At 31.6% G+C, this 15,885-nt stretch overlaps 3 protein-coding genes across 4 annotated transcripts in view; 1 reads left to right on the forward strand and 2 right to left on the reverse strand.

Annotated features, from left to right (window-relative positions):
* The window catches only part of LOC113783942 (thioredoxin O1, mitochondrial), a 77,914-nt gene that overhangs the window by 2,675 nt on the left and 59,354 nt on the right, over positions 1–15,885 (reverse strand). The gene's annotated exons all lie outside the window — the stretch shown is intronic.
* Positions 1,599–4,366, forward strand: LOC101511249 (pentatricopeptide repeat-containing protein At1g79490, mitochondrial). Its single transcript, XM_004504607.4, has one exon. The coding sequence runs from the start codon at positions 1,787–1,789 to the stop codon at positions 4,259–4,261; it is 2,475 nt and encodes an 824-aa protein (XP_004504664.1). The 5' UTR covers positions 1,599–1,786; the 3' UTR covers positions 4,262–4,366.
* Positions 9,541–14,596, reverse strand: LOC101510943 (uncharacterized). 2 transcript variants are annotated; one of them, XM_012716962.3, is made up of 9 exons: positions 14,091–14,596; positions 13,382–13,653; positions 13,059–13,264; positions 12,491–12,944; positions 12,183–12,387; positions 11,746–11,853; positions 11,529–11,675; positions 11,373–11,442; positions 9,541–10,000 (listed from the first exon to the last, which is right to left on the reverse strand). In XM_012716962.3, exons 2-9 carry the CDS (start codon positions 13,612–13,614, stop codon positions 9,930–9,932), a joined length of 1,494 nt encoding a protein of 497 aa, XP_012572416.1. In that variant the 5' UTR covers positions 13,615–13,653; positions 14,091–14,596; the 3' UTR covers positions 9,541–9,929. The 2 variants fall into 2 exon arrangements, with proteins under 2 accessions (XP_012572416.1, XP_004504663.1); XM_004504606.4 differs by having other exon boundaries at positions 13,382–13,725; positions 14,091–14,595.

Consider the following 15,885-nt stretch of genomic DNA (forward strand, 5'->3'; position numbering starts at 1 on the left):
ACTCAAAACAATATAACATGATTTTGTCAAGGTAAAGAATAAAAAAGAAGTATCGTTAAAGGTAGAAAAACCCGTTTTTGCTATAAAACTATTATTATTATTATTTATATTTATGTTTATGTTTATTCTATTAGAAACTAATAATGTTTTTGGTATTAGAAAGTGTAGTAATTCAAGTTAAATATTGATTATATGTAATCACTAACTAATTAATCACTTGATTAGTTTGTTAGAAGTTAGTTATATTGAATTATAATGAATGTGATCAACACCATGTATAACTAGCATAGCCATTCTAATAAAATAGAGTCTATTCATTCATATTAATTCATCCTTTTTGGTTTACTTCCATTGCAAGCAACATTGTAAAATACTAATAATTGGTATCCATAGTAAGATTTTATGATCTACAATTAGAGTGATAAACACGAGTGAAGTGAGGATAAGTTAAGTGCAAACAATGGAAACTTTTCAATCCACATGCCATATTTTGATGGAAAAGATTGAGATAGAAGGATAGTGCAAATTCGAGCATTGTTTGAATTTCAATAAGTGTTAGAAATCATAGAAAAATATTTTGAAGATATGAGAGTCAATCCAACATAGGAGCAAATATCAAGTTTTAAAGAAAACAAGAAGAAAAATTGCAAAGCCACCTTAATTATTCATCAATGCCTTGATACAACAAACTTTGACAAGATATCTGATGCAAGAAGTGCAAAAGAAGTATGAAACATTATTGAGAAGTGTTATGCAGGAGGAACCAAGGTCAAGAAGGTGAAGTTGCAGACCTTACAGCGACAATTCGAATTGCTACAAATAGAGGAACAAGAGAATGTTTCAGATTTGGTTTCAAGACTAAAGAGTATCACAACTCAAATGGTTGGATGTGGTGAGAAGTTAAACATAAATTGTGTGAAAAGATCTTAAGATCTCAAGTTTGACTATATTGTATGTACCATTGACGAATCCAACGACATTTCCACATTGAGTATTGAAGAGTTGTAGGGATTTTTAGATGAAAGAGAGTTGAGAATGGTTGAAAGAAGTAAAATGAAATATGAGGATCAGACGCTGGTGGCACAAGTCTACAAGAAAGGAGATCAAAAAAAGAAAAAGAAAAAGAAATGGAAGAAGAATAAATTCAAGAAATCTGAGGATAAGTTTGAGTCTTCATCAAAGGGAGGAAGTGCAAGTGATAAATTCAAAAAAAAATAAAAGAACCTTGTATTCTACTAATGTCGTCAACCTATGATAATTATTGATTATTAAATTTGGTGTAAATTTTATAAATTTTTAATTAAAACGAATGAAATTGCCGTAATATAAAAATGCAGTTGGAATTCCTGTGGAGTTACTTTTTGCTAAAAAATTTAATATACAATATTTTTATTTATTTATTTTGCTGAATCAAATATAAAACGAGGGACAACGCTGTTATCCTCTTTGTTACATTTTGGTACTAGGAAAATCACACAAAATTCCTATATCTCCTTTATTACACGTAAAATTAATTAATTAATTAATTAATCTAAAATTATAGGTACAATTTAATTATTTAAAAAATAAAAAAATAAAGCTCGTGCACACCGGGAACCAGCAACGTAGGTATAAAAAAACTCAGAAGAGAGAGGGAGAAGTTGAATTGAAATGTTGTGTGTGAGATACATAAATCTCTGAAACAGCGTTTCAGGGTTTTAGCATTCGATTCTACAACAACCTACGACTAGTTCACCATAACATCAAAATAAAGTGAGTCACCAATTCCATCAATTGTATTCATTCAATGTTCCATAATCGCCAATTGCTTTTTACTTCTTCCAATCTCTATAAACTCACCCACCATCTTCCCTTTCTTTCTCGCTCTCACTCCTCCACTTCCCCAACACCCTTTTCCCCAAAGTTTACGTTTTTACCTTCTACAACCGGTTTCACTTCCACGTGGGGAATCCCAGGTTTGTTCAAAGATTCAAACTTTATAGATAAAAATGTTAGTTTCATTAGATGTTACTGTAATAATAGTGGTGGGTCTAAGGAATGGACAGAGGAAATTGAATATTTAGATGAATCAGGTAGTGTTATTTATAAGGGTAAGGGTGTTAGGTCTGTGATGCCTGGGGTTGATGATCATGTTATGGTGGGTGAGGTTAAGAAACCCTTTTTGAATGCTTTGGCTGGTGCAAAAATTGTTGACGTTGTTATGAGGTGGAAGTGGGGTCCTGAATTGGAGACCCAATTGGATAAACTTCAGTTTGTACCAAACATGACTCACATTGCTCAAGCTTTGAAGCTTATTAATGATGGTGACGCTCGTTTGAGTTTGTTTAGGTGGGCTAAGAGACAATCTTGGTATTCACCTAGTGATGATTGTTATGTTATGTTGTTTGATGGTTTGAATCAGCGTAAGGATTTTGATGGGATACAATCGTTGTTTGATGAGATGGTTGGTGATTCTAGTAATAGTGGGGTTTCGTTGGTTGTTTCGTGTAATCGAGTGATTCGGTACTTGGCTAAGGCTGAGAGGTTGGAAGTTGCTTTTTGTTGCTTTAAGAAAATACAGGATGGGGGTTGTGAAGTTGACACGGAAACGTATAATTCGCTTATTACTTTGTTTTTGAATAAGGGTTTGCCTTATAAGGGGTTTGAGATATATGAGAGCATGGAGAAAGCCAATTGTTCGTTGGATAGTTCAACTTATGAGTTGATGATTCCAAACTTGGCAAAGTCGGGCCGTCTTGATGCTGCTTTCAAACTTTTCCAAGAAATGAAAGGAAGAGATTTCCGTCCGGGTTTAAACATTTTTGCATCGCTTGTCGATTCATTGGGGAAGGCAGGGAGATTGGACAGTGCTATGAAAGTTTACATGGAGATGCGAGGTTATGGGTACCGGCCACCCCCTACTATATACGTTTCTTTAATTGAATCTTATGTAAAATCGGGAAAGTTAGAGACCGCTTTGAGGCTTTGGGATGAGATGAAATTAGCAGGGTTCAGGCCAAACTTCGGCTTGTATACGTTGATCATCGAGTCCCATGCAAAATCAGGGAAGCTTGATATTGCTATGTCTGCATTTTCAGACATGGAGAAAGCTGGATTTCTACCGACTCCATCTACGTATGCTTGTCTCTTGGAAATGCACGCTGCGTCTGGACAAATTGATCATGCCATGAAACTGTACAATTCAATGACTAATGCAGGTTTAAGGCCAGGCCTAAGCACTTACACCATTCTTTTAACTCTACTGGCTAATAAGAAGCTGGTGGACGTCGCGGCCAAAATTCTACTTGAAATGAAGGCCATGGGATATTCTGTGGATGTAACAGCTAGTGATGTTTTGATGGTGTATATCAAGGAAGGTTCGGTTGATCTTGCTTTGAGGTGGTTGCGTTTCATGGGTTCGTCTGGGGTCAGAACCAATAATTTTATAATTAGGCAGTTGTTTGAGTCTTGCATGAAGAACGGGATATATGAGTCAGCCAAGCCTCTTCTCGAGACATATGTTAACTCTGCTGCAAAAGTCGATTTGATACTTTACACCTCTATTTTAGCTCATCTTGTCAGGTGCCAAGAAGAAGAGAATGAGAGGCATTTGATGTCCATCCTTAGTGCTACAAAGCATAAGGCACACTCTTTTATGTGTGGACTTTTCACTGGTCCGGAACAGAGAGGGCAACCGGTTTTGTCTTTTGTCAGGGAATTTTTCCAAAGTATTGATTACGAATTGGAGGAAGGTGCTGCAAAGTACTTTGTCAATGTTCTTCTCAATTACCTAGTTCTTATGGGACAGATAAATCGAGCTCGGTGCGTTTGGAAGGTTGCTTATGAGAATAAACTTTTCCCAAAGGCTATAGTTTTTGATCAGCACATTGCTTGGTCACTTGATGTTAGAAACTTGTCGGTTGGAGCCGCCCTTATAGCAGTAGTGCACACTCTTCACAGGTTCAGAAAGCGTATGCTATATTATGGTATTGTCCCGCGACGGATTAAATTGGTGACGGGACCAACTTTAAAGATTGTGATTGCACAGATGTTAAGCTCAGTAGAGTCGCCGTTCGAGGTGAGTAAAGTGGTTCTTAGGGCACCGGGAGATTCTGTCATGGAGTGGTTTAAGAAACCAATAGTTCAGCAGTTTCTTCTGAATGAAATTCCATCTAGGGCTGATATCCTGATGCACAAGCTGAACATACTTTTCCCCAACTCTGCTCCCGAAATTAGATCTCTGTCGCCTCCTAAACCTCTACTTGCAGGCCGAGCAGAGTAAACAGTCTTAATGTTTGAGGTACACTTTCTTTGTATGTTCGGTAAGCTGATACTATAGACAGATATGTACTATTTAAGAATTTTGAATGAAATATTTTTAGATTTATATTCTTTTCCCCCACAAATTTTTTGGAGTGATGCATAAAAATTCATATCCTTTATCATTGATGTAAAATATCTCCAGATCATATATTTTTGTGAAGAGCTTGCCTGTTTTAGAAAAGCTAACCTGAGGAATGTCGTGAAACGAAAGGTTGTAAGGTGGCAGAGAAGAACCCGCCGAAAACAACAACTAGTGTAGGATCTTTCTTTTTACCAAAGCCTTTACAAATATATTTTATCAAATGAATTTCAGCTTAAAAATAACTTTTAAGCTAAAAATATTGCAAAGTTATCAACCAACTTTAACTTTACTTTTAAAGTTTTTATTTTTAACTTCAACTTTAAAGTATTTTTTTAAACGGGTAAACCACCATTTTAGTCCATGAAAATGAAGGACTATGTAATTTTAGTCCATGAATCAATCAAAAACCCAAATAGTCCTCCAAATCAGCAGATACAACTTACTATCATAAAAGGCTCTGAAAGATACAGCTTATTGTCATAGTAGTCTATGACTATTATAACGTCAGAGACTAAACCGACTTATGTTTTGATAATTCGATGACTAACTTGAGTTTTTGCCTAGTAAACTAAGTATAGAGCTCTAACAACCCAACTTAACTAACTAAGCTAGTCATTCAATTTCATTTAGGAATACTCTAGATCTTAATTTTGTTATTAGAACTCAGTTAGGAGTATTCTAGAGTCTTTACAAGAATAGTAAGTCTATAAATAGACTCATGGGTACACATTTCATAGTAATGTAATTAGAGAAACACTTTCCTAACTCAACCTTCCTAATTTTTCTCACTTTCTGTATATCTCTACTTCATTTACCATAAAGTAGAAGTTCACCAAGCTGCTTCTAGAAGTTCACCAAGCTGCTTCTGTGTCCGTAGATACCTTTTGTCATCCATATTAAAAACTGGTGATCAGATAATGAATATGAGAGAGCGAGCTTGCAGTGACAATGATATAGTCTGCATAAACCAGTTGATGAATTATAACTAAAACTTGAAGATTGCAAGGCTGGATCAGTGTTTGAGGGATGCTGTGTTAGAGATGAATTAGAACTAAAACTTGTTGTGTCTGAACCATGCTGCATGGAAGAAGTGTCAGAAAGTGAAACATGAATATTGACACAGATACCAAACACGACACTGATACGTCGATAACGGTAATAATTTGAGAAAATGAATTTATTGAATGTAATAAACGTGTCAGTGTTGTGTTGGTTTCGTCTCGAACATCAGAACATGTCTTTGATTAGAAGTGTCATTGCTACAAAGGTCATATATGTGTGGATGGGAAGAAGGGTGAAACATGCAAGCTGAACTTGATGCTCTGATTTCTGGATATCCTAACAAATTTATCTGTTATGCCTGATACCATGTTAAATTTTGATTAAGTGAGAAAAGGAGACAGATAAAAAATGAGAGAGAGTAATAATCAAGTGTCACTGCAAGTCTCTGAAACCGTCTTTAAAATAGCACTTTGATGAAATTAAGAAAATTGACAGTATTATTAAATCCATTACCAATTTGTATTGTTCTAAATTTACCCTTTAAAAGAGATAATTTTTTTTATCACAATATTTGTTGTTAGTTGCTAGAATGCAAATCAAAATTTGAAATGGATCTTATAAAAGAAAGTGTTATATTTAGGGACATAGGAAATATTATTTAACTCTGAAAAATTTATGTTTATGCTTATATTGGTCAGATTTGAAACATAATTCATTAAATTACCTAATTTTTATAATGATGGATGATAAAAATTCATAACCGAAAACGAAAACAAGTTAACTCCAATTTATGATTTAGTGTAGTGGTAAAAAAGAGATATATTGGTTCCGAGTTCCTTCCCTTTTAGTGCCATTAAAGTGAAAGTGAAGTAAATGAAAATATTTGTTAGTGTTCAATAAATCATAAAATTTTGTTTATCTTTGACTTGTGTACTATTCCCTCACTTTAAGTTTCTTCTATAAAAAGTAAGGAAAACAAGTTGATCATATTTAAAAGCATATGTGACCGAACATTCAAATTATTGAAAATTTTATTGAATGTATTGAAGTGAATTTAGCATAATAATTAATTCTCTTAATAAAGTTTTATAACATATAAATTGAACTAATTTCACCATTAGAATCAAGTATATTAATTTAAGGTAAAATATCTATCACAATTCATTTACTTAATTTTAGGTAGTAATTCAGTTTTTTAATTTTTTTCCCCTCAAATTGATCATTCATTTAGTTTTAAGTAACAATTTGATTATTTATGTCTTAAATATCAACAATATCTTTTTATTTATTTATTTTTTATTTAGAAATTCATCATCATTTTTATACAAAATTCAAAAAATTAATTATCGTCTTCAACAAAATCTAGATTTTTCTCAAATTCATAACTCAATTCATTACATCTCTAAGATAAACAAATCAAGTTCATCAAATAAATAACTCACATTTGATGTTAGTGAAAGATAAAAAGAAAAATAAGAATATATTCTCTTGGCAATTTGTAGATCAAATTTTAAAGTGAGAGTTCTTTATTTGATAAATTTGATATTCTTACTTGTTGCTGGAGATGAAGATACGAAGTTATTTGAATATTTGAGTTATGAATTTAATGAATATATAAATTTTCTTGAAATTAATAATGAATTTTCTTGAAATTGTGATTTTATGTTTTTATATTAAAATAAAATAAAAATATCAACTAGTCTTCGAAATTTATAAAATATCACATGCTTATTTTTTCATGTAAATTTCAATTTCATCATGCTTGAATCAATTTGATTCATAATTAGCCATAAATTACTAAGTAGAATAAGTACGAAGTAATCTCTCTGAAATAAAGTATAAGCAAAAATAATATTTGAAAAATTAATGTATAAGATTAAAAATTTAGTTATGATACATTAACTTTTCAATTACTATTTTTATTTTTATTTTATTTCAGATGAAGCATCATATTAGAGTTCAATAAATATTTAAAAATGTGATTGATCTAGTTTTATGTAAACAAATAACAATCAAGTTGAAGGCAAATAGATGAACTTCAAAAAATATTCAAGTTGGATCCTTAGGAATCCATAAAGTTGAATCTTAAACTCACCTCAATTGGAATGAAAAAAAAGATTAATTTCAATATATTTATATAGTATAAATTTTTTAACACATATATTCAATCAAATTATATCGTGCTACTTTTTTATTTCAGTTCTTAAAAAATATATTTATAAAATTACATTGAGTAATTTGATTGTATATATATATAAATTAATTAGTGAATACAAATTAAATCTATAAAAAAAAATGTCAAAATTTATTCCCCAAGCGTTGGATTATTTGCCAATCACTATGGGCTTTATTTGAAACATTTTTGTATTTTAGTTTTTAAAAATATGTAACTCCAAATAAATTTTTTAATTTTAAAAAACTAAAATAGAGTTTTTAAGATTAAAATCAAACAGACTCTATATATTTTGATTTTTGTCATAAAATTAAATTATTGTGAGTGAGCGATCATGCATGTTAATCTTGATTACAAAACAAAACTTCATTCATACATATTGTTTACAACCAAATACCATTTGCAATAGTTTAAAGAATGTTTCCCACTTAAATATGTCTCATAGTCCATTTATTTTATAGAATGTTAGCAATATTAACACAAATTTGGAATTGAAAATGAGACCCACTTCCCAAAATTAGTAGACAGCAACACTGCAAATGGGTGTTTTAAGAATTTTTTTATTAAATCTTTTATTTAAATAACTTTTTAAAGCATTAATCTAGTATTTTATTATTTTTATAGGTCTAAATGAGGAGTTCATGGGTCAAATATTTTGTTAATCTAATTTTCTTTTTTTAAATTTTAATTTTTTTTTTTTAAATCTAAAACATGTTTGTTTTTTCAGAAAAAAAGATATAAACAATTTTTTTATTTGAATCAAAAAAATTTTGAAGAAAAAAATTATAAATCATTTTTATCGTAAAAAAATTTAAAATATTTTTATCAGAAAAAATAAATAAAAAATTATTTTTTGGAAAAAAAATCAAAAAATCTTTTGTCGAATTTTTTTTTTGGAAAAATATCAAAAGATAAATTTTAAAAAATTGGCTTATATGCTGCACCTAACCCACAAAATTTTAGAGGTTATTTAGCTTTGGGACTTTCTTTTTTGGAGCTTTAATAACTATGAAATTTTTTAGTCCTTCAATATATGAGTTCAGACCAATAATTAGCGGACTTATAAAATTGACAGCTCAAGACATGATATAAATCTAACCGTCAAATTGACTATGTTTGGTAACATTAAATTAGCTTATAGCTTATTGCACTCACTTATTTATTGTTGATGATTAATCTATACATGTTTTTGTATTTTTTTTTTAAGTTACGAGATTTGCTCTACTTTTACTTAAGTTTTGTATGAATCTTAGCTCAAGTGCTCAACTGATAAATGTTGATATGTTATGTTGGACATCGTAGTTGTGTAAGTTGATTTTTATGATATTTACTATACCTTCTAAGACAAAAAATAATCTAAAAGAAAATATTATATAAATAATTAAATGACATATACAATTGCAACATTTACGATTTTAATCAAATATTACTGTAGATTGAAATATAAGAAAAAAATGATAACTAAAAAGTTGATATTACTAGCGTTCACGCTATTCTAATTCAAGTGTAAGAAAAATAGGAAAATATATAGAATATGAATAAACTTAAAAGAGTTATCTAATATAAAGACTTGATTTTTGGCTGATTTTTTATTTTTATTTTTGTCTAATAATTATGGGTTATAAAATCCAAAATGAACACAAGATTAAAACTTACAACTGCATCGTCCACAAAAAGCACAACCATTCAACTAAGCGAACCATTGTGTCAGCTGTCAATTTTAGCAGCCTTCCAAACATATTATGAAAATCTCTCACAATGTGTCATCCAAAAAGTGATTTTACAAAGTATGTATACTATGGTTAGTGACCAATACTTAGTTTGCCTCAAAAAACAGTTCATGCTTTAGTTAGAGACACAATATTCATCACCCGTAGCCAAACACATTGATTTGAAATATAAAATATATGCACATACGAAGATCTAGAGTAGTAGAGTCGGGGATAGGCAAAAGGAAGATGAATTAGTGATAGGTGGAACATGAATCAACTAACAAAAGTTGTATAAAGAAGCTAGTGTCCTCCAAAGATATGGAGTAAGAAGAAAAGGACGATGTCATACAATTTAAAGTCCAGATCCTGTTAAGTACAATTCTCAAAACTAACTGAAAATGGTTCTTATAACTTGTAAGGTTTAGTACCATACAAAATTTCTCAAGGAGCAACAGTGCCTCTAGAAATAGTGTTGCCCTCTATTTTCTTTCCTCTTTTTACCCCAATTTAGCACCCTCACTTGTTTTCAATAAATCTTTACCTCAAAAATTAGCATTCTTGAACTTATCAGTTGTCAGCATCTCATAGTCATAACGTATTCAGTCACCAATTTAAATGATAAATCAAATTGTCAAAAACCCTATACTGGTTTTGTACCCTATACTGATTTGGTACAAAATTTACTCCGTAATGCTTCTTCCAGTTTTTGAAAAATCAATGAGAATGCTCCTGCAAAGAAAATAGCCCACATTAAAATAATTTATTCACTCATTCTAGAGGAGGCATTGCCTCTTGAACTTAACCATTACAACTATCAACTAATCAATCACAGGGAATAGTGTACAAGGATGAAAACATAATGAGAAGTCAATCAATCAGCAGACCAACAATCTTTTAATGCAGACGAAACCCATATTCGAAAGATTAATTATTTCAGGGCGGAATTTCTTTAGGAAATTTCCCATAATTTTTTAAAAAATACTACTAGTTTTATTTTTTAAGAGACATTTAAATTATAATTTAGTCAACAAAAATTAATCTATTTTATAGAACAAATCAGGCCGACCCTTAACCCGTGCAACTAATTGTTTGTATAATATAGTTGAACTTTTAAAAATTTCATTGATATCCTTAATCTTTTCTACTCTAACTAGTCTAAAATCTTGTATTTTCATTTTATATCTAGAATATTCAAATTATAAAATTACTCTTGTAATCTCACAAAACATTTCTCTCACTCTTGTCCTTATCTTCTCCCTATCTAATATCTAAACATATTAACCCTATTTCTCTCGTCTCCTCTCCTCTCCACATCTACAACGAGTCAGCTACTTCTCTCATCTCCTCTTGACTCTTTGAAAGAAACGATATTTGTATGGATGGGTATAGAATGATTGTCTTAAAAGTAAAATTATGATCTACATATAATTTTGAGAAAACTTTTCATACAAATTTGATTGAATTTTTGGAAGTAGATAAATTTGATAAGAAAAAAATATTTATATTAAAAACTTTGAAAAAGAAATAGTTATTAATTGTGACAAGGTTGTGAAAACAACCGGCATGACATATGTTAATAGATATGCTAATTAATATAAATATTGTGGTGTATGTTGTAATTTTGGATTCTATACGGTATTATACTTTTTATTTATCCATTAAAATTTTAAAAATTTGACCACTAATGTTTCAGTTCAAGTTCTGCCACTACTTAGGTCTGTTTGGTTTAACGGAAAGAAGGGGAGGGGAGAGAAATAGAGATATGGTTGGTTTAAAAGAGGGGAGGGAATGGATTTTAAATAGTTTATAAGTTATATTGATCCCCTTCCAAAATTGATCCTCTCCCTTTTTAAAAATTGAATCAAACACAATTTTTAAAAAAATATTCCCTCCTCTCCCATTTTAAAAATTGAATCAAATACACATTTTTTTAAATATTCCTTCTCCTCCAACCAAACAGAACCATAGCCAAGAAGGACATATCTGCAAACACAAGTGAAAAAAATACATTCCTCCAAAGCTAATTCTAGAGTCAGCTGTAGACTAAAATGCTATTAAAATAATGAAAAAGACAATTGGAAAAGCATTTTGGAGAAAAAACCTGATAATAGGCAATTCCTATCTTGTAATGAACCTTTCACCAACAATGTCCCAGGGATTTGCTGAAAAACCTGTAAGATGGAAAGAAAAACACTAAGATCAACGTGAATCTGCCGATCAAAGTTATTTCTCAAGCTGGCAAAGAGTGAACGCATACTGATATACGAAGGCATGAGCTATCACGAGAGAGATTAACACTTGATCCATTAGATGTCTTCTCTGTAGGTTGATAATAAATGGATTGATTGAGAATAGGTAGTTCATTCTTCAAGATTGAATCACAGTCATCTTTTGTTGCTACAACCTATCAAATTTAATAGCGCTTAATAGCCATCACTAGGAAATTAGATTAGAATCTGAGAAACTAGTCTTACATCCACTGTGAAAGAGGAGGTGTTCAATGTGCAGGACAGGCCATGCAAAGAAAAGTAAGACTTGACATCTTCCAACACATTAAAGGCACCATTTTGGCGTTGAAGACCCTGTTAAGTAAATTTGTATAATGACATCAATGACAGAGTTTTGAGAAGAGCGTGTTGCTAGCATTGCTCAATTATAAACTGAAGGGTCTTAGGCTTCACGATTCATGATATCCTCAAAAAGAAAACTATATATATAGATTATGTTGTCAACAATACGTCAATATCTTAGTGTGATATATAATGTGCTACTAGGAATTATGATGGCTACAAGAATAATACATCAATTTTCACTGATGAGAGATAACAGCCAATTTTTTAAGAAAAAAAATGAATTGTATATCAGCTCAAAACAACAGTTGCTAGATACTGAAAAACAGATAACAATATACCTCAAGCATGAAGGACATGGTATTCTTATTCGGCAAAGAAGTCGATGACTTCTGTGCAAGAGGCAAGAAAGACCATGCAAGCCCCCATCTGGACGTCCTGCCCTGGACAAATTCAGTTGTCTTCACTACAGTGACTCCAACTTCCCAAAGTTTTGATATAAGGTTCTTGAGATTTGATTTTCGACCTATCATTGAAGTGAACCACCTACGAACAAGTTGAAATAGTTGAGCACAAACTTATAACAAGTAAATATCAACACTTAAACATAAGATACATGAACACTGTCCTTTATAAAAAAAAGAGATACCTAAACTGATGCTTCAGTTCAGTACTATCTTCAATAATACGAGTAATGAAGGCCTTTTCACCGCCAGAGCAAACCATTTCTTCAGAAGTGCCACCACAAGAAGTTTTGGGATTAAGTCCAGCTTCGTCCAAGCTTTCAAAAAATGGGGGATTACACATGCAAAAATCAAACTTCTCATCATCCCTGACTACACCAACAAGTATGGGAGGTCCATGATAATTCTTATTCTCACATGCATTCAAATCAAGAGGTAATATCGGCAAAGGCTCTACCTCCGTGTCAGTTCTCCTGGACAAATCTATCTTACCACTAAGGACTGACTCTTCATTATGCAACCCTTCCGCACGGGGAGTAGTTGCATTGCTTTGAACTCTCCTAATTTCAATCAACTCAGAAATATGGGGATTACTATTAACATTTTTCTCCGCCCACTCAATAGCAACATCAGTTACATCTGCATCCGATTAAGCAAATTTTTAAAAAAAAAACTATTTATTTTATTTATACAGCAACTACAAGATAAAATTAAAATCCAACTAGAGTAACAAAAACAACATACATTACATACCTGATCCTACAAAACTCCATCCCAAAAGGGACGCACCAAGAAGTGGGTAAATGCAATTGGCTCCAGTTCCTATATCAAATCCTCTGACCTTACCTCCAGTTGGAATGGTATTTGGAATGATGTTAGATGAAAGAAGATCTTGAAGCCAATGAATGTAATTAGATCTGTTAGGTACAGTGGGACAGAGCTGCCCATCAGGAATCCACCTAGTAAAATTATTCATTAGTAAAATGTCAAAAGATGATGATTTGCTGTGTCACAAAGCTTGTTAGTTAACTCAAGAATCACACAACTCTTAGTAGAGAAGACAAACAAGAAAATACCAGTTGAGAGCATGGTCATAGTGGAGCAATACACGGGTGAGTTCACGAGTTGCGTTGAAATCGGTCCAATCGATTCTAGGGTGCCCATTATGCGAGTATTGCACAAAAGGTTCGAAGGATGAGTAGAGAGAAGCCAAATGGGCAAAGTCAGGTGGGTTCTCTGAATACTTGTTGTTGGGATGAATGGTGGGTTGCTCAACCTCTCTCTTCCTCTTCTTGTTTTTGCCCCTCATTACTCAAAATGAGACTTCTCTTCCACAATTACAGTGAACCTACCAAATTTTTAAGGAGAAAGGCAGCGCCGCTTGCTTAGTTTACCTATGGCTTTGAAACTCCAGAGCAATCTATATATAATTAATCAAAGCGCATACAGAATACAAATTAATCATGTTTATTACATTCAATATCAAACAAAAGTTTTAACATAATTCGTTTATTATGACATCCTCTTACTCTAAGCTCTAATATTTAATTCTAGGGTGAACTAATGAACAAGTTCTGTATCAGGTTTTGCGTAAATTTTCAAAAGAAACTGGTAATTAATTGCAGAATATTAACAATAAAACTCTAAGTGAGATTTGTAGAGTTGATTGGAAGTGTAACACACATTTAAATGTATAAAAATGATTAAATTCACAAATCAATACCATCAAAACATAAACCTGTGAGATTCAAAGACAGTCCGAAGAAGAAGAAAATTAAAGATTACCTAATAGTTCTAGAGTGTGTAGCGACAACGGTGGCGGCAAGATGGTGAAAATTGGTTGGGTGAGGGAAGCGATTGCGATGACAAAGCGGCACTGGCCTTCTACAACTCTACTCAATTTCTACAATGTGTTCAACAGTTTTTTTTTTTTTTTTTGTAGATTCCTTTAAAAAACGTGTAAACATGGTAAATTATAGATGATCTGGTGTGTGACTAAGATGATTCATGATAGCTTAGCTTCGTCCCTTCTTATCTCCCTTATATTTATTCCTTTAATCTAAATTTCCAAATCTAAAAACTACAGAAACGAAAACCACTCAATTCTCAAATCAATGTACCAATGTCTTCGTTTTGTGTAGAGTCAAGACGTTGATTGTGGTTGTTTATTCTTTGATTGGTGTACCACACTGTGGAGAATGTTCACAAAAGGAACTGAAAATATTGACACTCAAAACGACTATAATTAAGATGAATGAGAGATCACGGTGGAATCTAATTTGTATGTTGTTGGCAATAATTTGTATCATGGTGAAATCCAAGTCTTGAACATCTAAGTGTGGCGGTTAAATTTTATGAATTGGGTATGTAAGATGAAGTCTATTGTGTAATTTAATTGTTCAGATTTTATTGAATTTATATATATGTCTCATTTTGATGTTTAGGTTATGTAATTTAAGTGTTGTTGATGTAGTCAATTGACATTTCTATAGGAAGATTTCGTCAAGATTTATTGCAGAAAGATATGAATTATTTATTAGAAGAGTTGATCATAATCTCCAAGAAGAATTTAACTATTTACAAGAAGATATGATCAAGAATTATTTACAAGAAAATACATTCATAAGAAGATACATTTATTATTTACAAAAATATGATTCAGGTTTTGCAAAGAAAATGGAGAAACCCTAACATATTCTATAAATATATTGAAGGCTGAAGAAGAAAATAAGAGAACTCACAAGCACAAAATCTTCTAAGTCACTGGAGTTCATAAGGTTAAACTCTAGAGAAGCAATTGCTCAATTTAAAATTTTGATTTATGCGCTTAATTTAAATTAACTCAAGATCAATCTTGATTGAAACATAATGTTCATAATGTCTGGGATATGTTAGAAGTAAATAAAACATATTAGTTTATAATGAAGTGTGCTTTGTGTGTGCAAATAGTTAAAGATAAGGAATAAAAAGATCGCAAACAAAAAGTATAATGGTTCACCTAACTCGGGCTAGTCCAGTCCTCACAACTGTGAGATTTTCACTATGTGCTTCAAAACTATAATGTTCTCTTTCACACCTTTTCTCTTGATCACACATTGATCAATTACAATTTGCATCTTTCAACCTAGAAAAGATTTTTACAGTCATCTATCAATCTAGAAAGAATTTTTACAAACACATTCAATGTAACATAAAAGATATATTTGAGTTACAAATGATGTGTATGATAAAAGTGTTTGGGATCTTGAAACTTCTCAACACTTGTTTGAGATAAATAAAGACAAAATTCAGTAAGTGGTGATCCAGGAACATATTGAAGAGAGCTAGAATTTGCTTGAAGAGTTTTTAACTTGTTCTTACTTGAACATTTATTGGTAGATTTGTAAATTGAACTTTTGTCTTAATCTTCCAATTAATCTTCAATTTATAAATAACAAGAAGCTTTGTTTCCATTTAAACTGAAGATAGTCGTTGGACACACTTCCCAAGGTGCAAACAATATTCTAAAATAATCTCTTTAAGTGTAGTGTTTTTATGTTTAGAACGTTCTTGATTTATCCAGAACGTTCTTGTCTTGCTG

The sequence above is a fragment of the Cicer arietinum genome, chromosome 6, assembly GCF_000331145.2.
Source record: "Cicer arietinum cultivar CDC Frontier isolate Library 1 chromosome 6, Cicar.CDCFrontier_v2.0, whole genome shotgun sequence".
NCBI lineage: Eukaryota > Viridiplantae > Streptophyta > Magnoliopsida > Fabales > Fabaceae > Cicer > Cicer arietinum.

Excerpts from the sequence above, each read along its gene's own strand:
- LOC101511249 (XM_004504607.4), top strand. The coding sequence starts at position 1,787 with ATGTTCCATAATCGCCAATTGCTTTTTACTTCTTCCAATCTCTATAAA.
- LOC101510943 (XM_012716962.3), bottom strand. The coding sequence starts at position 13,614 with ATGAGGGGCAAAAACAAGAAGAGGAAGAGAGAGGTTGAGCAACCCACC. Across the intron at positions 11,854-12,182 it reads CCATGTCCTTCATGCTTGAG|GGTCTTCAACGCCAAAATGG; the intron begins GTATATTGTTAT and ends TTTACTTAACAG. Across the intron at positions 11,676-11,745 it reads CCTCCTCTTTCACAGTGGAT|GTTGTAGCAACAAAAGATGA; the intron begins GTAAGACTAGTT and ends TAAATTTGATAG.